A 26,126-nucleotide genomic window follows, 5' to 3' on the forward strand; every position below is an offset into this window, starting at 1 on the left:
CAAGACAGTCCCCAGGCTGGCTGGAGGAACCCTAGGAGTCTGTTGACCTTGTATACCCCTTGGCTTCATCCCAGCAACTCAGCTGAGAGAGGCTAAATTTGCACAAAAATTAATCCACTAAACTTGTCATTATACTATCCCTCATGAACCCCTTCCATTTCACCTCCTTCCATCACTGTAACCACACACATCCCGTAAGAGCTGGGGACACAACCCAAACGGAGGGAGGGTGGCTGAGATGTGTTCCCCAGGGCCTTCTGGCCGCTCCTCTCTCCCCTGGCCTGGGGTGAGCAGCTCATGCAGCTCAGTGTCAGGCCTGAAAGCCCTCCTCCACACCTGGCTGTCCCACCTGCACCCACCATCGCGGGTCCTGGGGCTTCCAGAAGTCCATGTTCCATTGTGATCACAGAGGCAATTCCATTATGAAAGACACTCCCAGAGTCAATTTGGGATGTGATGAAAACAGACACAGCCCACAAGCCTTCATGGAGAGTAATGTGCCCCACACTGTGCCAAGCAGCCCAGCAGCCTGTGACATGTGACATATTCCCTTGGGCTAAGGAAGCTCCATTTAAGCAAAATCATCACCCATGCAAGATTGGTGGAGGTTGCTTTGCTGCTCATGATCTTCTGAGGATTCTGGTGCTGTCAGGGCGTCTGCAGTTACCAAACCCTCGTCGTCAAATCAGACATTCCCAACATAGGAGGCATTTGCCTCCAGACTACCTCTGGGCACAGGACGCACGTGACAAAAGCAATTTCTATGTAAACCAGGTTCTCAGAAGACTGCAGGAAGGAAGCCATCGCTTGTTACAAGACTGCAGAATAAGGTAATTTTTATTTAGCCACAAGAGGGAGCTGCTGGTTAATTTTGGAACTCCACTGGGTGCCCGCCCAGTTAGGATTTGAGGATGCTCTGATGGGAGATATCCTTAACAAATGATGCAACTAGCATGGATCCCTTCTTCTGTTAAGGAGCCGCTCTTTCCTGACTAAGAGAGACTAACCTGGGTTTTAAGAAATATAAATTCAGACCACAGATGGTCGGTCCAGAAACTCCCTGAGACCGGAGCTCCTAGAACCTGAAGCCCACTGTGTACTGGGAATTCATGGAAATGCTAAACTCTCATCCCAGACACACATGGGACTGGCGCCCTCTGCCTTAGGTCAGAGGATGATGCCGACCACCCCCCCCCAGCCCCTCAGGGAACATCTGGTGGTGTTTGGAGACACATTTTGTTGACACAGTTGGGAATGTTCCCACAATATGGGTAGAGGCCACATGTGTGCTAAGTCTCTTTAGTTATGCTCAACTCTTTTGCGACCTGTGGACCACAGCCTGCCATCCTCCTCTGACCATGGGATTCTCTAGGCAAGAACACTGGAGTGGGTTGCCATGCCCTTCTCCAGGGGATCTTCCCGACCCAGGGATCGAACCGGCATCTCTTAGGACTCCTGCATTGGCAGGTGGGTTCTTTGATGATGCTAAACATGCCATAATACACAAGATAGCCCCCATCTCCAAAGAATTTTCTCACCTCAAATGTCCACAGTGCCAAGACTGAGAATCCCTGATTTCAATGAAAAGATCAATTTTCTTTCTAGGTGGGAATGGCCTCTCCTGGCAGTGGTTGGTCTGGAAGCTTCTGGATATTCCCAGCTCTGGGAGAAGCATTTCTCCTTAGGGGAAGGCAGCTGTCTAGCAGAAAGCCTCACGGTTCTCAGAAGAAGTCTTCAGGGTGGGCAAGGCCTCCCTGCATGTGTGTTCAGTCACTCAGTCGTATCTGACTCTTTGCAACCCCATGGACTGTAGCCTGCCAGGCTCCTCTGTCCATGGGATTTTTTCTAGACAAGAACATGAAGTGGGTTGCCATTTCCTACTCCAGGGCAGGGCCCCCTACCTAGCGCTTTAAATGTCTCCAACAGAAGATACTGCTGCAGGTGCCATTATGCCTGTATGGGTCCTTGAGGACAGGCCCACAGGCGAGGGGTTCCATGGTCTATGCCATGAGACCTGAGACTCAGATCCCCTTATGGAGACCAGGCCAGAGCTGCCGGCTGAGCCCAAAGAAGGGACTGGGTCCTGATGAGAATCCGGGTTGGCCAGTGGTCACGGTGCATGGGACAGAGGGAGTGGGGGTGACGAAGGTGCAGGAGAAAAGCCCTCGCCCAGAAAACACCATCAACACCTGGTGACCCTTCACCAGCAGCAGAACTCCACGGGGCGGCTGGAGAGCAGAGGGCCCCAGGCGGGACTGAGGCCACCCAGCCTCGGTGAGGGCAGGTCTGGGGGGCATCAGCACTTGGCAGAATGGGAGGTTATAGAGGGTCACGAAGGAAGGGCTCCCCAAGGAACCGAGCCACGTCTCAAAGCTGAGGAGACACAAAAACTTGAAAAGATGTGTTCCCAACACTGGGAGCTTGTCACTTTCGCAGGCGGTACGGTCCGCCTTACTCTTTTAGGCGTTTCCTGGGACTCTGCCATCCATTCTCCAGCCCCGCACAAGCCGGTGGGCAGAGGGAAGACCCCATCTTCCCCCCCACCCCCAGGGTGGCGAATCCTCCTGGGGGTAGGGGCAAGCGGGCTTCAGAGAATGCCCGGGTCTTCAGGGCCCATCCCGAGCAGCCTTAAGCTACAGGTGGTTTCTTCTCTTTAGCATCTTCTTGGAATTCTCGCCGTCACCAACTTCACTTTCTTGCTGGCTCAGCCTTTTGCTGCTTAAAAATAGGGAAGAAATGCAGTTGGTCAGAACAGTGATTCCAGGTCTGTCGTGGTGCAGCCATGCATCCAACCTGATCACGTGAAAAGGCAGTGATGGGCTGTCGAAACAGTTGGCATATTGACATGGGCGGTTAAGAAACAAAACTCCTAGCTCCCCTATGCTCGGTGGGAGGCCATCCAAGCGCCACAAAGAACAAGAAATCCACGCTCAGAGGACTGCGGTGCCCCAGGACGGATCCACCCTACCGCCAATCCCGAAGTGTCTAAACCCAGTGGCCCTGGTGAGGCCTGGGATTGCTGGCTATTCTGGCTGGATGCTGATGGATCATGGCTAACGCAGCCAAACTGGACACTAACAACAGCGCCAAGACTTCCCGTCATCACCCATCAGCTCTTGGACCTGAGTCAACACCTGCAAGAGATGCCGGTTTTCCCGCCCAGGTTTAGACCAACAAGGGCCCCATTGTACCTGAGCGATCCTGACGTGGGGCCCCCCAAGGCAGGGTCATCATCTTGGGGACCCCCAGTGTCTCCTCTCTCTCGGGGTGCTGGCTTCTTCCTTTTGGTCCTTAAGGGCTTCTCTGATGAAGACACGTGAACCAGACATTGGCTCGGGTAGTTTCTCTTGGCCTCGCTTCACCCCAGCCTGGCACTCTTTGGGGAGCTCTGGGGGCCAAGTGCATTTGGTACCTACTGCTCTTAGACCTGCTTAACTCACAAGGAAACTGAGATCTCGCGGGAGGTGAGAGCTTGCCCAAACCCACACGGCCGGGAGGTGGCCGAGCCGGGATTCAAACTCAGTCGGTCAGGCTCCTGCTGTGTTTATCCCACACCCAGCTAGCCTGGCAGCTTCCCAAAGCAGTGAGAACCTTAGAACACAGCGCTGGCACTGTAGCTTTTAATAGCCTCCTGTGATCTGTGATCTCTTTTTCTAAAGCGCTTCCCCAAATTTTTGAATTTTGTTTTGTTTTTTGCCCATGCCACGCAGCAAGGAGTTTCGCTGGTGGCTCAGACGGCAAACAATCTGCTTGCAATGCAGGAGACTCAGGTTCGATCCCTAGGTGGGGAAGATCCCTTGGAGAAGGGAATGGCACCCCACTCCAGTATTCTTGCCTAGAGAGTCCCCATGGACAGAGGAGCCTGGTGGGCTATAGTCCACAGGGTGGCAAAGAGTCGGACACGACTGAGCACATATATCCCTCCCTCCTCCACACAGCATGTGGGATCCTAGTTCCCTGACCAGGGATCGAACCCACGCCCCCTGCCTGGGAAGTGCAGAGCCTTAACCAGTGGACTGCCGGGGAAGTCCCTGGCCTTCTGTGATTTTACACACCTCCTTCTTGCCACAACACCTGTGATGTCACTGGAGTTTCCACTGGCAGGGGGAGAAAGACTAATGATTCCCATTTCACAGATGGGGAAATGGAGTCAGAGATGAGAGTCGGCTGCTGAGCGGACCTATAGCAGGTTGGAGGGCCAGGGGTCCAGCAGGCATCCTAGTCTAGCCTGCTCATCTACAGACAGGACACAAAAGCCCAGAGAGGGTACACGTGGTGCTGAGGTCACACACCGGTTGGGGGCAGACCTGGGGGCTAGAACCTATATTCCTGCTCAGCCAGCCTGCAGGGCGTTCCTCCTATGACTCACCTGAGAGCCCACGTTTATTTGAAAATAGTTTGCTTTCCGCAAGAGGTACCCGGGCCAATGCTGCCAGCTCTGAGATGAAGTTCTGTTCAGCTTCCTGGATGCGAAGAGAGAGGGTCAGTGGGACCTCCCTCTGCCGTGCTCCGCCTCTAAAGCCCCTTCCATCAGATCGAGGTGGACGCGCTCAGAGTGGAGACAGGACAGCATTCCCACGTGGAGCGGTCTCTGTCTCCCCGAGAAGCATCCTGAGAGGCCTGGAGCGGCCGAGGCATGTGGGATGCAGGGGCAGCTGGCCATCTGTCCTCACTCACTCGGGCTGTGGGTCCCACTTTACAGATGAGAATACTGAGGTGTGAGGGACTCCGTGAAGGCAGCACAGAACCAGGATCTAACCCCCCCTCTGCCTGATCCCTTGGGGCCTCAGTTTCCCCACCTGTAAAATGCCAGGGGTAACCCACTCTTGGCTGTAGATGAACGTAAGGCCCTCAGCTCAGGGACTATCTATAGGAGACCCTCAGGGAATAGGGGTCACCACCCTGGCTGTCATAGAACTGTTGTAGCCACACTTGCTGGTGAATACTCAGATGGGTCAACACTGTGCTCAGCACTCCCTTTCTGGAATATCTGATTTCTTTTTAAGGGCAGCTGCTTTGCTTTATCGGAGAAGGCAATGGCACCCCACTCCAGTACTCCTGCCTGGAAAATCCCATGGAGGATGAGCCTGGTAGGCTGCAGTCCATGGGGTTGCTAAGAGTCGGACACGACTGAGCGACTTGACTCTCACTTTTCACTTTCATGCACTGGAGAAGGAAATGGCAACCCACTCCAGTGTTCTTGCCTGGAGAATCTCAGGGACGGGGGAGCCTGGTGGATTGCCGTCTATGGGGTCGCACAGAGTTGGACACGACTGAAGCGACTTAGCAGCAGCTTTGCTTTATAGCCGTACCTTATCATCTCACACTGAGGAGATTTTTCTGGGGTGAAATATCCACTTTACATCATGAAATATGAGCGTCCTGGATGTTCTAGATAAAGTACAAGCCTCGGGCCCAGCAGCGCTGCCTGAACGATGCTAAGGTCAGCCTTAACACCGAGAGGGGGGTGGCGATTCGCATACAAGGGAGATGCTCATTCTTTTCAGCTCTACAGACAAAGCTGATGAGTGGTCCGGGCCTGGCCCCAGGCTGGGCGCTGCAGACCCCAGGGGAATCTAAGTTCATAATCGAGCTGCAAGGCCGATGCGTCATTAGCCCAGGAGACTCGTGGAGGCTAAGGGGCTCCGGAGGGCGTGTGTGGTTCCCACGAAGGCTCCTGTGCCTTCGTGACGGGTCACGTGACCACGAGCTTGGCCTTTCACTATTTCCACTCCCCTGTAAACCACTGCCCACATGGCACAGGTGCGTTTTCACAAGTACCTGTAGCTGGGTCTCAAGCTGGGCTTCCAGATGGTCCATGACCCTCGCCTTCCGCCTCCGCATGTCGCGGCGGCTCCGCTGATGCGCGCTGAACTGAGCCAGGAACTTTTTCTGCTGCGCCAACATCCTGCGGGGGAAGGAACGCGGCCGTCAGCGTTGCCCTGCCGGCGGGTTCACCAGCCCCAGCGCGACCTTCCCGCCAGGACCTGCTGAATCAGCGGAACTAGTGACTGATAGCCGAGCCCTTGGGGAGAACAGAGAGGCATGATTTACCATGGCGGCAGGATTTATCGAAGCCACGCGAGACGCAGTTGCAGCTCGACTCCCTCTGCCCCGCGACTGACTCATCAGAAACACAGATGCACTCTGATGAACACTAGGGAGTTTACAGAGTCTCACAGACAGATTTTTCACTTGATCTTCAGGGTGGTTTGGTGACATCCGCGGGACAGAGAGGAGAAAAGCTCAGGAGAAGCTCAGAGGGCCGGGGTGGTGGTGGAGAGACCCTGAGTCCCACACCTGCAAAGAGTTTGGCCTGCAAGTGGCATCTTCGTAGGAGAAAAATCATTTAATTCCGGGGTGTGGCGAGGGTGGGGAGTGGGTGAGATGGTCCCCTGAAAGGACCCATCTTTTTTTAAAATGTCAGAATTGCCCTAGCTCCTCCCTCTAAAACAGAAGGCTGTTTCCCAGAAGGCAGAGTCTGAGAAGTCCTGAATAGGACAGCCTCATTACTGGGAGTGGCAGAGGCCAGAGCTGGGGCTGAAGCAGGGTCCCTGACCTGGAGACAGCCCCCCCCCCCCGACCTCCCTTTCGGGAGCAGAGACCCCCTCCCCTCCTCAGCAGACCTTCCTCTGGTCCTCAGCAAAGGGGAACATTCAATTCCACCCACCCTCTTTCCACAATTGTTCTCTGCCGTTGTCTTTTCCTTCTTATGATTGGTTTTCTGAGAGGCACTGAACTTTAGAGCTGAAGGCAGAAGACACCTTTAGCATCAGCTGTCCATGGATTGTATCTGAAGGCACAAAATTCCACCTGCTCTTGCTCCATGCCCTTCTTTCTACCAGTAATATCTTTCCCTCTTTTTTTGCTTTTTCTGGTAAACTCCTATTCATCCTACAAGACCCTATCATCCATCCTTCCACCCACTCATTCACTGATTCACAGAAGTATTTCTAGACTTCCAGGTGTGATGCTGGGTTTTGAATAGCGGACTCATAATCTCTGCCCTTATAGGGCCCTACTTTGAGCTGAGGAAAGGGAAAGATATCAAACAAGTAACTATGATGCAGCTGAGGTCAGGGCTCTGCAGTGTGGTCTCTCTCACACCTTCAAATAGGCTGCGTTACTTTGCTGGGGCTGCTCTAACAAATGACCCCAAACTAAGCGGCTTCTAACAACAGAATCTATCTTCTCATGGAAGAGCCCAGAAATCTTCAGTCGAGGAGTCGACAGGGCTGTGCTCCTCATGGAGGTTCTAGAGGAGAACCTGTTCCCGGCCTCTTCTGGTGCCTGGCGGCACCCCTTGGCTTGCAGCTGCATCACTCCAGTCTGCCCCTGTCGTCACATCATCTTCTCCATGTGTGGTCAGATGTCCCCCTGCTTCCCTTGCCATCAGCCAGAGTGATGGCCTCATCTCAAGATCTTTAACATAAATGACATCTGCAACGACCCTTTTTCCAAGTAAAGTCACATGTATGGGTTCCAGCTGGGCTTCCCAGATGGCTTTAGCGGTAAAGAACCCACCTGCCAATGCAGCAGGCCTAAGAGATGTGGATTCGACCCCTGGGTCTGGAAGATCCCCTGGAGGAGGGCATGACAACCCACTCCAGTATTCTTGCCTGGAGAATCCCATGAACAGAGGGACCTTGCGGGCTACAGTGCATGGGTTCACAGAGTCGGGCATGACTGAAGTGACTTAGCATGTATGGGTTCCAGAGCTTAGGACATGGACCTTTTGGCTTCCCCAGTAGCTTAGCTGGTAAAGAATCCACTGATTTCTGGGTCGGGAAGATCTGTTGGAAAAGGGATAGGTGCCCACTCTAGTATTCTTGGGCTTTCCTGGTGGCTCAGCTGGTAAAGCATTGCAGGAGACCTGGGTTTGATCCCTGGGTTGGGAAGATCCCCTGGAGAAGGGAATGGTTACCCACTCCAGTATTCTGGCCTGGAGAATTCCATGGACTGTATAGTTCACGGGGTCACAAAGAGTTGGACACAACTGAGCAAATTTCACCTCACTTTTGGGGACCCCTGTTCAGCCTGCCAGAGGCCTGGTGGCTTCTTTCTGTGAGCAGCCTCAAGTCCCACACCCACGTCATCTCTCGTCCTGGTCACTCTTGACTGTCATCCAGCTGACTTATCATCTCCCCCATGGGCCTGGCTCTTGGGAATGCTGGGAAGTGACAGGACTGCCCAGGAGGGGCCTGTGTCCCCTGGTTAGGGCGGGGCTTCAGTCTCAAGGGCTGGAGAGCCAAGCAAGACCCTGCAGATTCTCCCAGACCCTTGCTGGCGTCATTGGAAGTTGAGCTCTATACATCTTGTGCTCCAAGCGCTCCACTTTGACCCCAATGACCCAAGAGTTGGGGCCTCTGCCACCCCCTGGTCCAACTCTGTTGGGTTTATGGAAAATAAAGAAGCAAAGCCCAGTGAGGGTGCAGGTGTGTGATTTAGTTTCAGTGATTTAGAGGCTCATACATGACCCTCAATGCCCATCCTTCCATGCCCATCTCCTTGAGTCCATAAGAAGGCCCAGATTGGGGTTGGGCCTCAGTTGGCATGGAAACCCCTCATTGTCACAGGTCTTATTGGCTTTTCTCTCCTAGTGGTAGGTCACACAGCGCCCCCCACAGGTGTCTACACCCTAATCCCTGGAACGTGTGAAGATGTTATGTTACATGGCAATCAGGACTCTGCTGGGGTGATTAAGGTTACTGATTTTAAGATTTGGACATTAACCTGTATTATCTGCTGCTGCTGCTGCTGCAAAGTCGCTTTAGTCGTGTCCGACTCTGTGCGATCCCATAGACCGCAGCCCACCAGGCTCCCCTGTCCCTGGGATTCTCCAGGCAAGAACACTGGAGTGGGTTGCCATTTCCTTCTCCAATGCATGAAAGTGAAAAAGTGAAGTTGCTCAGTCATATCTGACTCTTAGCAACCCCATGGACTGCAGCCCACCAGGCTCCTCCATCCATGGGATCTTCCAGGCAAGAGTATCGGAGTGGGGTGCCACTGCCTTCTTTGCTGGATTATCTAGGTGGGTCTAAATCATTGGGGGACTTACCTGGTGGCTCAGTGGTAAAGAATCTGTCTGTATCCTGTATTCAGGATACCTGGGTTCAATCCCTAGGTAGGGAAGATCCCCTGGAGAAGGAAATGGCAACCCACTCCAGTATTCTTGCCTGGAGAATCCCATGGACAGAGGAGCCTGGCAGGCTGTATAGTCCATGGGATCGCAGAGAGTCAGACGTGACCAAGCGACTAAACAACAATAATCACTGGAGTCTGTAAACGCAGAGGTTTCTCCCGCTGGGGTCAGAGAGATGCGGCAGAAGAGATGACAAGCGTGGGCAAGATTTAATGTTCCGGATGCAGGGGCCACATGCCAGGACCAGATAGAGGCACCTGGGAGGCCAGGGTGGGCCCAGCCAACAGCCACAAGGAAACAGAACCTCAGTTCTACAAGAAACTGGATTCTGCTGACACCTGAAGAAGCCTGGAAGCTTCCAGAGCCTCTGACGAGAGCCCAGCCAACAACACCCTGATTTTAGCCTGGGAGGCCCAGAAAAACCAGCAGCATCCACCTAACTTCTGACATTCGGCTCCCTGAGATAACACGGGCTGTGACTACAGGCATGGGGGGCGTTGCTATGGCAGAAGCAGGAAACGGTCCTCCTCCTCCTTCCCTGCCCCCTCACCATGCTTCCTGGGCTCACCTGCCCCCGGGGTCTCAGCTAAGCACGGATCAGAGAGAAGATGTCACATCAGGGCTGTGAAGACCACTCTGACCTTGGGATGAAGCCCTCAGCACACCTTGACTTGTGCCCTTGTGCCAAAGTTCCTTCCAGGGGCTGTGAGTTAGAGGGGGAACCAGACGGGGGGTTCGTGGGCTCCCACGTAGGAGAGGAGACCCAGGCCCACAGGCAAATGCACAGGAGGTCAGCTGCTGAGAGTGTATTAGAGACAAAGGCGACACACAGGGGCTGGGACCTTAGCGTGGGGACCCTCAGCTGGCAGGGAGGCCTCACCTCTGGTGAACAGCTCTGGAGGCTTCCTGAGCTCCACCCACCATCTCGGCCCCGGACGAAGGATCGGCAAGCTCTTGCTTTTTCCGCAGCTTGTAATCTTCCATTCTCTCACCTGAAAGTGAAAGTCACGCGTTTGTGTCTGTCTCTTTACCACCCCATGGACTGTACCCACCAGGCTCCTCTGTCCTTGGAATTCTCCAGGCAAGAATATAGGAGTTGGGTAGCTGTTTCCTTCTCCAGGGGATCTTCCCAACCCAGGGACCAAACCCAGGTCTCCTGCATTGCAGGCAGATTCCTTACTGTCTGAGCCACCAGGGAAGCCCAAGAATACTGGAGTGGGTAGCCTATCCCTTCTCCAGGAGATCTTCCTGATCGAGAAATTGAACCAGGGTCTCCTGCACTGCAGGCGGATTCTTCACCAGCTGAGCCACCAGGGAAGCCCGCATGACACACAATGATCAAGGTGGGTGTGTGAAGGACTGACACTGTGCTGGGAGGGGGCCAGGTGCTGGGGGGCCGAGGTGAGCAGGACACAGTGATCAAGGTGGGTGTGTGAAGGACTGACACTGTGCTGGGAGGGGGCCAGGTGCTGGGGGGCCGAGGTGAGCAGGACACACCTGCTGTCAGGTGTGCTGTTTACCGGCTCCTTGGTTCACCCTGGGAAGGGCATCGTCTGCACGAGGAAGCCACAATTTCCATCATACCTCATGCACCAATGAGGGCAGTACCCCAGCTCTGCCTGCATCTGCTCAGCCCTGCTTTCTTGTAAGTATCAGGAGAAAGGAAAGCCTAATATGAAAGGGTCAACACTAAAAGGCCACCAAAAATGGTCAAAAGTCCACACCAGGAAAGAAAATCATCCTACACAAAGCGCTGTACACATGCAGTGAGTCCTACAGACGTGGGTGCTGAACTGGGTGCTTTCCAAGGAGCTGAGAGGTTTGGTTTCTGAGTCTGAGGTATACTAGTCTATGTTTCCTCTTCTTTTTTTATTATTTAAAACAACGGTATATTTTGAAACAGACGATCAAAATTATTTTCTACTGGATTCTTACTACTACCTGAATTAACTGCTTATTTATGGACCACAGCCATAACAATATATATATATATATTTTTTTTCAGATTTCAACATATATATATCTATTTCATATTTCCTAGTCATCTTGTGCATGCTGTGTCCTAAGTCGTCTCAGTCGTGTCTGACTCCTTGTGACCCCATCGACTGTAGCCCACCAGGCTCCTCTGTCTATGGGATTCACCAGACAAGTGGGTTGCCATGACCTTCTTCAGGGGATCTTCCTGACCCAGGGATCGAACCCAAGTCTCTTTTTTGTCTCCTGCGCTGGCAGGCAGGTTCTTTACCACTAGCGCCACCTGGGCTAGTCATCTCAGAACATGCTTATTCTTAGCTGCTGCTGCTAAGTCGCTTCAGTCGTGTCCGACTCTGTGCGACCCCATAGACGGCAGCTCACCAGGCTCCCCTGTCCCTGGGATTCTCCAGGCAAGAAGCCGCTACGTTTATCCAGTTACACTCACCTAGTTGCCATACTGACTGAGCTATGAGATGTCAACAGGCCACTGAACTCCTTTGGATCCAAGCTTTCTAGAATTAATAGAAAGGTCCATCCTGGATGATCCCCAGGGGCATAGCATTCTAGGACTCTCTAATAGTTGACAATGAAAAAAGGAGTTCATGTGATCAAGTTATATCATTTTAAGGCACTTGCTGAGAAATCCTCTCATTAAGTTGGGGTATCAGGGAAGAAGGAAATTAGAGCTGAGAGGATGCATGAAGGGTGAGCCTGAGCCTGGCCCCACAAGTCGGGAAACTGAGGCTTAGAGAGGGGATGTGAACACCCCGGTTCCTGAATGTTCCACAGGGACGATCAATCATGTCTGCCTCCTGCTGAAGGAGACCTACCCTTACTTGAGAAAACCATCAGGAAGTATCTGTAGCCTGCTGGCAGATTTCTGGGCAGGTCCCAGATTTTATTTGAATGTAGAGCTCTAGTTCCCCAGGGCCAGGGCAAGAAAAAAGCAGCAGCTGAGCTCATTGAGAAAAATAAGATTCACGGAAGACCTGTTCCCAGGACTGGCTGCCCATCCTTTGTCTAGAGATTGTGGACAATCCAGGAAAAACCCATCGGAGAAAATGGGATTCTACCCTGCCCCAAAGCCCCAGGTGCAGGGAGGACTGTTATAAGAAGGGACTTTAAGGAACTGGTATTTGTCTGTTACTCAATGATGTTCTTGCTGGCCCTGGGGGTCTGGTCTGCTCCACCCCCCGGGTGGCCTCGTACGAGAGCCCAGGGAAAAACTGGCTCTCATGTGTAAATGTGCCCACATATGGGCCATTGGCCTGTTCTTACTCATTGTCACTATGACAGCTTAAATTGAGGGAACTTCTATCTCTTTGGCCACCAGGAAGCCCAGAGGCAAACACATGTCCCCTCTTAAGTAGGAATGTGCTCACATATGTCCCAGACGATGACAGAACCTTAACTCCATCTCACTGTCCCCTCCTTGTCCTGATTCATCTTCTTAAAAAAAAAATTCTGTTGTACTGTATAGATATGTTTCTTTAAGTGCTTTTTCAAAAGCCTTTGGGGGACAAGTCATTGTCATTGAAAGTGTTAGTTGCCCAGTCGTGTCTGACTCTCTGTGACCCCATGGACCGCAGCCCACCAGGCTCCTCTGTCCATGGGATTCTCCAGGCAAGAATACTGGAGTGGGTAGCCACCCCCTTCTCCAGGGGATCTTCCCAGCCAGGAGTTGAACCTGCATTGCTGGCAGATTCTTTACCATCTACGCCACCAGGGAAGCCAAGGTGGCTTCAAGGTGGTTTGGGGGACAAGGCAAGGGTAAATAAATACATAAAACATAAAAAAATTAAACCCCCTTAAATAACCATTTGAAAACGCTGACATCCCGCCCCGTCCCCAACTAAGAGCACATCTGGCTCGCTGCTGGCAGGGCTTCCTCGTGGAGGGCGCCATACTCTGCAGGGCCTTCAGATGCTGCAGCCTTCTCTCCTCGTGGTCCTGCATGACCCTCCCAATCTGCTGGTAATACGCCTGCACGAGCCGACCGATGCCAGGGCTGGTCACGTAGACGCTCTCCACGGCTGCCTCCATCAGCGTTCTCTGTGGGCAGGAGGGGAAAAGTCTTAGTAGAGGGCACACACAGAGCCAGCTACGGCCAACACAGTCCTGGCTCCCATAGTCCACTTGCTCCCAAACTTCGCTGGTTCAGAGCAGGTAGCGAGTACCTGGCTGGTTTAAACCAGCATTAATAATCTTATTTTCCTTGGTCAGGGATGGTCTGACACTGGGTGTATGACTCAGTTCTGACCAGTGAGATGCAAAGTTAGGGAGAATCTGTTGAGGGCTTCCCTTTTCCCAACATTAAGCAAAGCCTTGGTGAGGGTGATAGACTTTGCTGTTTCCCTTTTCTGGCCAGGACACAGACTGATGTCTGGAGCAGCAGTAGCCATTTTGAGACCATGAGGCAACAAAACCAACACCAAGAATGACGGATCAGAAAGAAAGAGGCTGGTCCTTGGTCACATCACTGATCCTCTGTGCCAGCCTGGAACCACCACATTTCTTGTTATGTGAGATCAGTAACTTCTATTTATTTAAGCACAGATTTCTGTCACTTGCAGTTATACGCAGTCTTCAATGACACACCTTTGGACCCAAAGCAGAATGGAGAAGAAACGCTGGGATGCCCCATCATTGGGGACATGTTGGTTGGGCACTTGTAAAGTCATTACCTTTTACCTCATGAGATGATGGGCAAAGGTCAGGTTCGAGTCCCCATTTCAGCAAACATTTACTGAATGGCTTCAAGCTTTGGGCAAGAAAAAAAAAATGCCCATTCATTATTGTTGAGTGATTCCTTATGTTCGTAGGGCTGAGAAATACACCCTGACGTGCCGGCATGGATGGAAGCCGTGGCGGTGAGGAGGGCTGCAGCTCAGGACGCAGAGGAGATGAGAGCCCGTCTCCTCACCCCCAAGTCCTGTTCCTCCCTTACTGCAGCCGCTTCTCTCTTCCTCTCCATCCAACATTCACATCTGACTTTGCCCCCAAGGACTCTGAGCTCTGGCCTTGCACTTCCGGTCAGGAGCTCCCACTGACAGCCTTCCTTGGATTTTATTTAGCACGTGTAACGCAGAAGACAGGAAGTCCCTCTTCTCCCCAAGCAAACCCACCTGCACATCACAGCTTCTGTCCCTCTAGCCTCCTGCCACAGGGGGGTGATCTCCACCCCTCTGCATTGCAGCCCTCCTCCCTTCTCCAGGGCCTCCATCCCGGCCACCCTCCTCTCCTCCTCCCCAGTTTTTCTGGCTGGAAAGTCAAGTCAAGTCAGCAAACACATTTGCTCTAGAATCTCCAACATTTCAGCCCTCTCTCGATCCCCCTCGGCACTGCCTGCATCTCAGCTCCCATGCAGTACAACTTCTCAAGGTTAGCGTGTCCTCTTCCAGTAGACGGTAAGCTCCCTGAAGGCAGGAATGCGGCTGCCTGGCTCCTCTGTCCCAGCACCGGCCACAGGGCCCAAGGCCAAGGGGCCCTGTGAACAGAGGTCCAGCAAAGAACATCCTTCCAGACACTGGGCCCACGTTCTTTCTGGTGGGTGTGTGTCTGGTGGGGGTCCGTTATTTAACCCTGACTCAGAGTCCTCTGGAGAAGCCGAGGACAAGACGTGCCACACGTGCATTTCATTCTGTTTTCGCGTAACAACCATTGATTAGGTCAGAGCTGTAAGGTTTTAGGAGAGGGAAGAGACTCTCCCAGCATCACTAGCCCTGAGGTCTGGATGAGGAAGTGTGGCAGACACAAGAGATTTGGAACCAGATGGGGTGTTTCAGAATTGAGGGGCCAATCTCTCTGCTGTGCAGGTGAGTGGCTTTATGTAAGTGAAGGGACTCACGGAAGTGCCCTCGAGGGTCCTGGCACATCCCAGATGGGTCTGCTGCCAGCCCAAATCTAAAACACCTCCCGTGGGTACCAGCCACAGACGCTGTCTGCTGAGATCTGCAACACATGGGGGCCCCCTGCCTTTTCTCACAGCTTGGGGGAGGAGGCAGGCAAGGAGAAGCCAAGCACGTGCTGGTCATTCCAGGCATGACCAGCCTCCAGTCCCAGCCACTCACTGCGGCTGGGAGGCTTTAAGCATGTCTTCCGCCCAGTGAAACTCCTCAGTCTTCCCATCTGAACAATGGGAAGAAAAATTATCCTTTCCAGGCAAGGGCTGTGATAAGAGCCCAGTGAGATGAGGCAGTCAAAGCCCCACGCACCCACCCCTCCATTGACTTAGAAGGGCAATGCCCACGTCACTTCTTACGAAGGCAGTTTTCACTCCTGCGGTTTGTCATAACTCAGTGCAAGGAGAAAACCATGGCTTACTCAGGTCAGACTGATGTTAGCAGAAATGGTCAGCAATCAGGGACAACTCCACCAGTGCTCAGGTTCCCACAGAGGTGGCCAAGGGCAGGGAGGGCCTGCCTCTCGGGGAGGGACTTAGGCTCAGACTCTGTTCTCTGCCACTGACTCACTGGGAGGCTCTGGCTGAAATGACATTCCTCTCGGAGCCGCTGCAAGGACTGAGCTGGTGCTCAGAAGGACAGGAGACAGGGCCGGGCAGCGGCAGAAATCCTCACCGCTCCATGGGGCAGGCGTTCCCTCTTACAGGGTAGGGGGAAAAGGCAGCTCAGAGGCAAAGAGCTCTGCAGGGCCCGAGGCTCCTGGGCAGGCCTGGCTGCTGCTCTGCTCAAATCCCTCCTCTTGTTCGCCCCTGACCCCTGCCTCTAGTCCCCCGGGCTCCCCAGAGGCTGGGGTGGCCCCGCACCTTGAAGTCGTCCATGTCCTTGGCCCGGCTCCTGGAGGCTGTGTTCCGTGCGTGGCTCAGCAGCGCTTGCCTGATGGCACGCTCTGTGTGCTGCTGAAGCAGCTGCCCGACCTCCTGGGCCTCAGCCAGGAGCTGCTGCTGAAGCTGCAGGCGCGTCTGCTGTGCCTCCTCCTCCAGCCTGCCGGCCTCCTCCAGCACACGTGCCTCCTGGAAAAGTTGGGCGGGGAGAAGATTGGAGACCCCTGTCGCCTGCATGGATGCTCTGCGTGTGTGTTAGTTGCTCAGTCGTGTCTGACTCTGCGACCCCACGAACTGTAGCCCGCCAGGCTTCTCTGTCCATGGAATTCTCTAAGCAAGAATACTGGAGTGGGTTGCCATTCCCTGCTCCAGAGGATCTTCCTGAGCCAGGGACTGAACCCTGGTCTCCTGCATCACAGGCAGATTCTTTACCATATGAGCTCCAGGGAAGTCAACGGATGCTCTGGTCAGGACCAAACCAGGAGGTGGGGTCGGCCCTGCCCGGGGTCCCAGGAAGGTTGGAGAAGGGGTAGGAAGTGGGCACCTCTGGGCTGGCAAAAACTTGTACACAGTGGATGAGCCTGGGGATCTTGATGATCCCTTTGGGCATTTATTGAGCACCAACAGTGTGCCCTGGAGAAGGCAATGGCACCCCACTCCAGTACTCTTGCCTGGAAAATCCCATGGGTGGAGGAGCCTGGTGGGCTGCAGTCCATGGGGTCGCTAAGAGTCAGACACAACTGAGCGACTTCAGTTTCACTTTTCACTTTCATCCATTGGAGAAGGAAATGGCAACCCACTCCAGTGTTCTTGCCTGGAGAATCCCAGGGACAGCGGAGCCTAGTGAGCTGCCGTTATGGGGTCGCACAGAGTCAGACACGACTGAAGCGACTTAGCAGTAGCAGCAACAATTTGCCCAGTGCCATCCATGGCTCTTTACATGTACAAGAACTTACTCATTCACCCCAAACACTTTGAGACCTGAACACCAGGAGTGATGAGGACACAGAGGAGCAGAGACGCCGAGCAACTTTCTAAAAGTCACACAGCAGAGAGGTTCTTCAGTCACATCTGAGTCTGAGAGTAGTCTGGGACATCATGGAAGCCAACACAGGGCCCATGGGGAGTCCATCTCTTGAAGGAATAGGGGTTGGAGAAGGAGGGTGGGGAGTTGGAGGAAGGGCAGGAAGTGCTGCCTGCTTCCCACCAAGTTCTCCGGGGCCGAGAAAAAGAGACGGTGAGCTTGTCCCTCACTCGTAGGTCAAAAAACATCAGCTGCTCATACAGCTCAGTGGCTATAGGAGCCCTGGAGTCAGACTGTTTGGGTTTAAACCCCAGCCCTGCAATTCACAGTCTTTCTTTAGATTTGTGAAGACCTTAAAACAGACCACAGAGCCCTCTTCTCTCAACCCCTGATGATGACTGTACCTATCTGTGTTCTGACTTCTTGTGCAACTTTAGTATAATTGTCATTATCATATACACTGCAAGCTTTGGGCATACTGAGTGCCCTCAACAGGGGGTACCTATTGTGCCACTGTCTCCATTGCTTGTTTAAAAATTTATTTATTTACTTGGGGGCTTCTCTGATGGCTCAGTGGGTAAAGAACCTGCCTACAATGCAGGAGACACAGGAGAGTGGGAAAATGGCAACCCACTGTAGTATTCTTGCCTGAAAAATCCCATGGACAGAGAAGCCTCGTGGGCTACAGTCCAAGGGGTCACAAAGAGTCGGACATGACTAAGCAACTAAGCACTCATTTAATTATTTGGCCGCACCAGGTCCTAACTGTGGCACACAGGAGCCTCAATTTTCATTGCAGCTTGCAGGATATTTTTAGTTGAAGCATGCAAGATCTTTCATTTTTTTCTCTCAGTTGCAGCATGCAAACTCTTAGTTGCAGCATGTGGGATCTGGTTCTCTGACCAGAGATTGAACCTAGGCCCCTAGTGCACTGGGAGCAAGGAATCTTAGCCACCACCAGAGAAGTCTCCAGGATTGGGGCTTTGACTAAACCAGACTGGAACCCGGAAGCCAAGGAAGCGGCATTCCTGTTCTGGGATGGGCAGGGGGCTGAGGCACGGTCTTACCAAGGCTCTGAGCAGTTGCCACTGGTGCTCATCCAGACACTGGGAGGAGCCCTGCTCCAGGGCGTGTTGTTCCCGCAGCTCCTGGAGAAGGCTCTTCTTCCCCGACAGCCTCATCTGGGCCAGGGTGGTGATGGCGCTGCTGCGGAGAGCCAGCCTCCGGAGAGCTGAGCGCAGGAGCAGTCCGTGCCCCTGCAGGATGCACTGAGTGGACCTTTGGAGACAGTGGAGAGGAGGTTGGGGTGGGGGGTGAGTGTTCCTGGCTTCACTGAGTGTGGTGGTTAATTTTATGTGTGAGCTTGACTAGGCCATGGGCTGAATGGACAGCTGATCCAATATCATTCTGAGAGCTGCTGTGAGGGTGTTTCTGGATGAGATTAACGAATAAATGAGTAAAGCAGATGGTCCTCCCTAAAGTGGGTGGGCCTTGTCCAATCAGTTGAAGATCTGAAGAGATGAAATGGCCCACTTAACCACGAGTAAGGGGCAACTCCTCCTGCCTGCCTGGCTTGAGTGGGACATGGTTTTCTTTTGTACTTCCTTCTCTTTGTACTTAAACTGGAACATTGGCTTTTCCTGGGTCTTGGAACTGCTGACCTTCAAACTGGATGTCACACCATTAGCCCCCCGAGTTCTCAGGCCTTTGAACTTGGGACTGAAATTGCATATTGGTTCTCCTGAGTCTCCAGCTTGCCTACTGTGGATCTTGTGACTTCTCAGCTTCTCTATACCTGTACGTATGCATGCATGCTAAGTTGCTTCCGTTGTGTCTGACCCTTTGCAACTCTATGGACTGTGGCCCTCCAGGCTCCTGTGTCCATGGGATTCTCTAGGCAAGAATACTGGAGTGGGTTGCCACACCCTCCTCCAGGGGATCTTCCCGACCCAGGGATTGAACTCGTGTCTCCCATGTCTCCTGTATTGGCAGGGAAGCTCTTTACCACTAGTGCCGCCTGGAAAGCCCACCTATATCTCTACTTTATCACCAGTACTATATCTTCTATTGGCTCTGTTTGGAGAACCCTGACTAATACACTGACCCACTAAGAGACACCCCACAGGGAACCTTTCCAGAGGCAACAGGTTAAAATTATCCCATCTTCTGCTGCCCATCCTTTTAGATGTGGGTGCCCACTTGAGTTACAGTCAGTCATCTGTCCTTTGATTAACCTTTTTAACTTTATCACATTCTGCCTCAAGATTCAGATGCATATATACAGTTGCCTTCAGTACATATCCACTCAAATTTCTTACATGACTCTCAAAATTAACATTCAGAACTGAAATCATGAACTATTTATGAGTTCCTATCTCAATGAGTCAAGTAGGAAACTCTGGTTTAGAGAGGCTCAATATTTGGTTTTATAACTTGAGGTATTTTCTTACAGCCTGAAAAGTGGAACAGAAAACTGTCAGTCAGTTTACCAAGGAGGAGAGAACCAGCAAACACTCCTAAAAATAAGAAATCACCCCTTGTAAAGACCTAACTTTGAATCAGCTAAATTCACCAGTGGAGTGGTTGATCTGCCACTGTCTGAAATCCCTGCTGCAAGTAAGATAAATCCTATCTGGAGGAAGATCCCATCATTCAAAGTCCTAAGTTATTACTACGATTTTTTAATAACACTGTCTAGCATTCAATAAAAATAACCAGACTTGCAAACAGATAAGAACTGACCAAAAATAAAGGAAAAAAAAAAACACCAGACAATAGAAACATACCCACAAGATACTTGATATTAAAATAGTCAGCTATAATGAATATGTTCAGGAAATTAAATAAGATGAATCTGATCAGAAAACTGGAAACTATGACAAAAATAAAGTGGAAATTTTAGAACTAAAAACACAGTAACCAGCATTAAGAATTCAGTAGATGAACTGAACAGCAGATAAGACACAACTGAGGACAGTGTGAAGGGGAAGAGAGCCAGAACAAGCTATCTAGACTGAACTACAAGGAACAAAAATACAGAATAGCATATAACAGACAAATAACCTAAGGTAAAAAAATCTAATAAACATAAAACTGCATTCCCAGGAAGAGTAGGAAAAGAATAAGCAGAAGGAATATTTAAAGAGATAAAGATTCGGAATTTTAAAAAACCGATCAATGATAGCAAATTACAGATTCAAGGATCACTACAGATTTAGTAAAAACAAACAGGAAATGCACAAAAACCCACATCCATGTTTAGGCATATTATAATAAAATGATGAAAACCAAAGAACAAAAGAAGATCTTAAAAGCAATCAGAAACAACTGAAATCAGAAACAAAAGATTTCTTTAAAAGTATTTAAAAGACAGCTAAACTAGGATTTTACACCCAATGAAAACATTCCTCAAAAACGGAGATAGACATTTTCAGACAAACAGAATTTAAGAAAATCTGTCAGTATCTAAAATAAACAGAACCTTCATACAAAAAGATATACTCCTAGGTGGACACTTAAAAGATGCAGGAAAGAATCAAGAGCAACATAAAGTGTCAATCTAAATGAATACTGACTGCATAAACCAAAAACAGTATCTTGTGGAGTTGCAAATGTACAAAGAACGTGAAAGTGAAAGTCTCTCAGTCATGTTCAACTTTTTGCAACCCCATGGACTGTAGTCCATGGAATACTCTAGGCTGGAATACTTGAGTGGGCAGTCTTTCCCTTCTCCAGGGGATCTTCCTAACACATGGATCAAACCCAGGTCTCCCGCATTGCAGGCAGATTCTTTATGTAAACTGCCCAATAAGAAAAGCATTTTTCCTCTGTGAGAGAGAAACTAATGGAAATAAAGCATTCTACTGTCTTGAAAGAAGGAACATGTTAACGTATGCTATATTTTGGCACACAAAGGATGCAATTCAAAATCTCTGAACCATTAAAATCACAGTAAAGAATATATAACTAATAAGGTAAATTATTAGTATATAATATATATATTATATATATATACTATATATATAATATATAACTAAAAACTAAATTAGAGAGAGAAAATAGAAAATAATAAAACACCTAAACCAAAAGAACTGTGGTGTTGGAGAAGACTCTTTAGAGTCCCTTGGACTGCAAGGAGATCCAACCAGTTCATCCTAAAGGAGATCAGTCCTGAGTGTTCACTGGAAGGACTGATGCTAGAGCTGAAACTCTAGTACTTTGGCCACCTCATGTGAAGAGTTGACTCATTGGAAAAGACTTTGATGCTGGGAGGGATTGGGGGCAGGAGGAGAAGGGGACGACAGAAGATGAGATGGCTGGATGGCATCACTGACTCAATGGACGTGAGTCTGAGTGAACTCCGGGAGTTGGTGATGGACAGGGAGGCCTGGCGTGCTGCGATTCATGGGGTTGCAAAGAGTCGGACATGACTGAGCGACTGAACTGAACTGAACTGAAACCAAAATAAGGTAAGAAAGGAGAGGAAAAGGAACATAGAGCAGATTGGAAAAACATAAAACAGAAAGGAGATAGATTAAAAATCTAAATATATTACCATAAAGTTGTACATTAAATATAAATGGACTAAATATTAGAACTATTAAAAGACATAGTTTTGAGACTAGATAAATCTTCCAATTGCTCACTACTGTCCTTAACTTGCTCACCAGATTCTCCCTACTCCTGATACCTATCCAACAATACAGCTATCCACATGCTTCTTGATATATACACAAAATAATTTCCTGGAAAGGACTGGGCAACTAGAAAATTAGCTATATCTAAATAATTTTTCTTATGTAAAATAAGGAAAAAGAAATATATTTCAGGAAGCTGAAAAAGTGATACCACATTAATAACTAAAGAAAGAATATTTTAAAATATAAAATTTGTTAATAAATGAGGAATGACTGAAAATGGGCAAAAGTGGTCTTTTTTGGAGTGATGGAAGTGTTTTACAATTGGATCGTGGTGATGGGTGCAGAACTCTTAAAATTAACTAAAAATCATTGAATTGTACTCTTAAAAATAATGTATGTAAACTATACCTCACAAAAGGTGTTTTAAAAGTTTCTATGAAAGACAACTCTATGAAGTAGGTATTGTTAGCCCCATTTTATGGATGAGAAAATTGAGGGTAAGAACAATTCATGTGCCCACACCAGGTCTGACTTCAACCTTTCATACATGGCACTCTGCTATCACTGTGTATTTCATATTCATGTTTATAATTTGGTTGTTCTCAAAACCACACTGTAAGGGAGGCCCAGGGGGGTGGGAGCTAACTTACAGATGAGGACACAGAGGCTAGAATGGAGCATCACACTGCACAGAAGGCCCCCAGCGTACACAAAGTTGTACTCACTCTTCACTGAGGCTGCCAAGTTGGCCCAGGACTCGGTGGATGATGTTCTCATGGTCATCTCTCAGGTGTGTCTGTAGCAGAGTGGACAGTGCATACTCCTCCGTCCACACCTAAACCCCACAACAGAGGGACAGGGGTCAACCTCAAGTTCACTTCATCCATCAGTGCTTTGTCAGATCATACTTTTTGTTTCTTATTTTTAAAAATCCCTCTTTTGATTTAATTAATTTTTCTCTTATGTGCTAAGTCACTTCAGGCGTGTCTGACTCTGTGTAACCCCATGGCCTGTAGCCCACCAGGTTCCTCTGTCCATGAAGTTTTCCAGGCAAGAATACTGGAGTGGGTTGTCATTTCCTACTCCAAGAATTGTCCCAGCACCATTTCTGATATAATCTATCTTCTTATGACTGGCCTGTCATGCCACTTTGTCTGACATAGTTTCCATGTGCACATGAATCTCATTCCAGGCTCTTTAATTCTGCAGGTCTGTCTGTACCAGGACATCACACTTTAAGTTCTGCAACTTATAACAAGAGTTCATAGCTGCTATAGCACGTCTTCCCATATTCTTTTGTACAAAACTGTCTTAGCTATTCTTGGTTCCTTTTCTTCACACATGAATCTTAGGGTCTGTATATCAAGTTTGGGAAAAAGCTTTTTGGGGATTCATTTTGTAATTAGATTAAATTCATAGACTTATTTATAGAAATTGAATTTTCCTATCCAAGAATAAAGCCTTTTTCTCAATTCTTTATCCTTTCAATAACATTTTATAAACTTCTCCACTGGACTGTGTCATGTCCGACTCTTTGTGACCCCACGAACTGTAGCCTGCCAGGCTTCTCTGTCCATGGAATTATCCAGGAAAGAATACTGGAGTGGATTGCCATTCCCTTTCCCAGAGGAACTTCCCAACCCAGGGATCAAACCCTGGTCTCCTGCCTCGCAGGCAGATTGTTTACCGTTTGAGCTACAGGGAAGTCTTCTCTATTAAGCTCTTATAAACACTGGTCAGATTTATTTTTAGGCACCCTGTAGCTTTTATTCTAAAGGGGATCTTTATGTTATCACTACTGTTCTCTTCTACTGCTTTGAAAGTTACCTATTCTATTTCTATTCTATCTACATTAAAAAATTTTAACATATATTCCTGATTCCACAAATCCAAAGTTAATCAACATTTCTCTTACCTTAGGATTCATGACTGTCAGCACTTCTGAAAATTTCTTATCCATTATCAGCTTCAATATTATCTCTCTTTCATTCTCTCCATTCTCTCCTTCTAGAATTGCTCGAACACTAAGGAAGTACCCCCAGGACTTTCACATTCTATTCCCATACCTCCTGCTGCTGCTAAGTCACTTCAGTCGTGTCCAACTCTGTGTGACCCCATAGACGGCAGCCCACCAGGCTCCCCTGTCCTTGGGGTTGTCCAGGCAAGAACACTGGAGTGGGTTGCCATTTCCTTCTCCAATGCATGAAAGTGAAAAGTGAAAGTGAAGCCGCTCAGTCATGTCTGACTCTTAGCGACCCCATGGACTGCAGCCCACCAGGCTCCTCCATCCATGGGATTTTCGAGGCAAGAGTACTGGAGTGGGATACCACTGCCTTCTCTGCCCATGCCTCCTAATCTCTCATTTTTTCCATCTCTTTAGCCCTCCATGTCATATTCTGAACTACTTTCTCACCTTTATCTCCTAGTTCACACATTGTGTCTTCAACAACATTGAATTTGATATTTAACATCCATTAAATTTCTGTTTTCATGATTACAATTTTCATTCATAAAAGTATATAGTTTTTAAATATGCCATCTTTTCATATCATGTCTTGTTTTTATGCTAGTAATTCCTCTTGGTTTTTTTTTTTCTTATTGTTTCAAACATACTTCCTTTATAAGTGCTCTCTAATAGTCTCTCCATCTGAATTTCTTGGTGCTTGTGGTCTACACTTGGTGCTTGCTGTATGTGCTGGCTCTCACTTATGGCAGATTGTTCCCTGTGTGTTCGTAATTCTGGATGTTAGCTCATCTTCAGTGTGGCTTTGTCTGTGAACATCTTGTGAGGTCCCAGGCCACACAACTGATGCACTAAAAAGAATAGCAGAAACTCAAATCTAAGTCTGTCTGTCTCCAAAGCTCGAATGTTTTCCAGGTCCACCATGCACCTCCCTCGCTCACTCATATCACCAGGAGAAACCAGCACTTAGCAACACGCAGTTAGACTGTGTTACACCGAGGGCTCCGTCTTTAAGGTGAGACTCTTTCCCTTCCCCTACATCTGCAGTGCTTCTCTGGAGATGGCCATGCGGCATGCAGAATAGGGACAAAGCACAGAGGCTTCCCTGGTGACTCAGCCTGCAGTGCAGGAGACCTGGGTTCAACCCCTGGGTCAGGAAGATCCCCTGGAGAAGGAAACGGCAACCCACTCCAGTATTCTTGCCTGGAGAATCCCATGGGCAGAGGTGCCTGGCAGGATAGAGTCCATGGGGTCGCAAACAGTCAACCAGGACTGGGCAACTAACACTTTCACTTTCACGGAGGCTTTGAGTGTGAGTAAGCAGCTTAGGCTTCAGTTCTCTGGGCCTTGTAACTTAAAGCACTTACACTTAATCACACAAAATCACACTATGTGACCCAGAACTATTTGTTAAAGCCAGTTTCTGATGTGTTTTGTGAGAACTCTAAAATAACCTGTCAAAGTGCTTAGGAAACCAGAACACTCTAGTAAATTCAACACAGTCTAGATTCCCTAAGAAATAAATTAACATTGTCACTAAAGTACATGGGGGTTTTTGATGTGCATTTAGAGAAGACAGATAAACCTAGTAACAGGATCCAAAGATGGTCAGGAGTACAGAGATCATCCAACCAGATGGTACCCAAAGGGGTCACACCATTTCTTTAATATTGTTGAAGGCAAGTTCATGAAGGTTTGAATTCAGAAGCAAAGAGCTGCTTCCCTGGGCTAGAGTGTTGACCCTGTTAAGTGCTACTGGGTCATTTGTGGTTTCCAATATGGTTACTGTTGTTTCAAAGTTTCACCTACTAAGGAGAGAAAGGGAAAAGGAACCAACAGTCAGCACGTGCCTGCTACGTGTTGGGGGTTTTGGAACATTCTCCCATAAAGGAAAAGAAAGAAGGAAAGTGAAGTCGCTCAGTCATGTCGGACTCTTTGCGACCCCATGGACTGTAGCCCATCAGGCTCCTCCATCCACAGGATTTTCCAGGCAAGAATACTGGGGTGGGTTGCCATTTCCTTCTCCAGGGGATTTTCCTGACCCAGGGCTCGAACCCAAGTCTCCACACTGCAGCCAGACTCTTGACCATCTGAGCCACCAGGGAAGCCCTCCTGTAAAGGAGGTGGGTTTATAAGTGAGCCAGGAAGTGAAATCAACACCTTAGGCAAACACTGGCGCGCTACGGGGGAGGGAGGCACTGCAGATTTAAAAGCAGGCAGAGAAGGTCTTGGGGTGAAGGTGGCTTGGGAGAAAGTTCTTAAGCAGGACAAACGAGGCAGGAACGCTGGGGAGCCAGAGGCATACAAGGACACCAGGGAGGCTAGAGTGGAGTGAGAAGGGAGACGGGGAGGAGAGGGAGAGGTCAGCTCCCGACATGTGGGCCGTGCAGGGCAGGATAAGGACTCTGGCTTTTACGCTGCATGAAATGAGTGGAGAAATGAATTGATGCCACACAGTATCTTTTATCAAGTCTAATGTGCCAGTGGTTATGAAATGCAGTTATTTTAGATCCCATGCAGAGAGAAAAATCACTGCCAATTAAATTAAGAAGATCTCAGTTTTAGAGATGTTAAAATGTGACTAAATCTGCATCTTAAAA

General features: G+C 49.6%; 1 protein-coding gene across 3 annotated transcripts in view; it reads right to left on the reverse strand.

Annotated features, from left to right (window-relative positions):
- Positions 1-901: 901 nt before the first annotated feature.
- Positions 902-26,126, reverse strand: part of EVC (EvC ciliary complex subunit 1) — a 91,761-nt gene continuing 66,536 nt past the window's right edge. Inside the window, exons 13-22 of one of the 3 annotated variants that reach the window (XM_068975219.1) lie at positions 22,289-22,398; positions 17,991-18,201; positions 15,882-16,088; positions 13,024-13,168; positions 10,023-10,134; positions 5,782-5,908; positions 4,370-4,463; positions 3,428-3,430; positions 3,192-3,303; positions 902-2,718 (exon numbers count right to left, since the gene is read on the reverse strand). In XM_068975219.1, coding sequence (XP_068831320.1) covers positions 2,634-2,718; positions 3,192-3,303; positions 3,428-3,430; positions 4,370-4,463; positions 5,782-5,908; positions 10,023-10,134; positions 13,024-13,168; positions 15,882-16,088; positions 17,991-18,201; positions 22,289-22,398 — 1,206 coding nt within the window. In that variant the 3' untranslated portion in view covers positions 902-2,633. The remainder of the gene's footprint in view (positions 2,719-3,191; positions 3,304-3,427; positions 3,431-4,369; positions 4,464-5,781; positions 5,909-10,022; positions 10,135-13,023; positions 13,169-15,881; positions 16,089-17,990; positions 18,202-22,288; positions 22,399-26,126) is intronic. The other 2 variants (XM_068975217.1, XM_068975218.1) reach the window with 2 other exon arrangements.

Source organism: Capricornis sumatraensis, chromosome 7 (assembly GCF_032405125.1).
Source record: "Capricornis sumatraensis isolate serow.1 chromosome 7, serow.2, whole genome shotgun sequence".
Taxonomy (NCBI): Eukaryota; Metazoa; Chordata; class Mammalia; order Artiodactyla; family Bovidae; genus Capricornis; species Capricornis sumatraensis.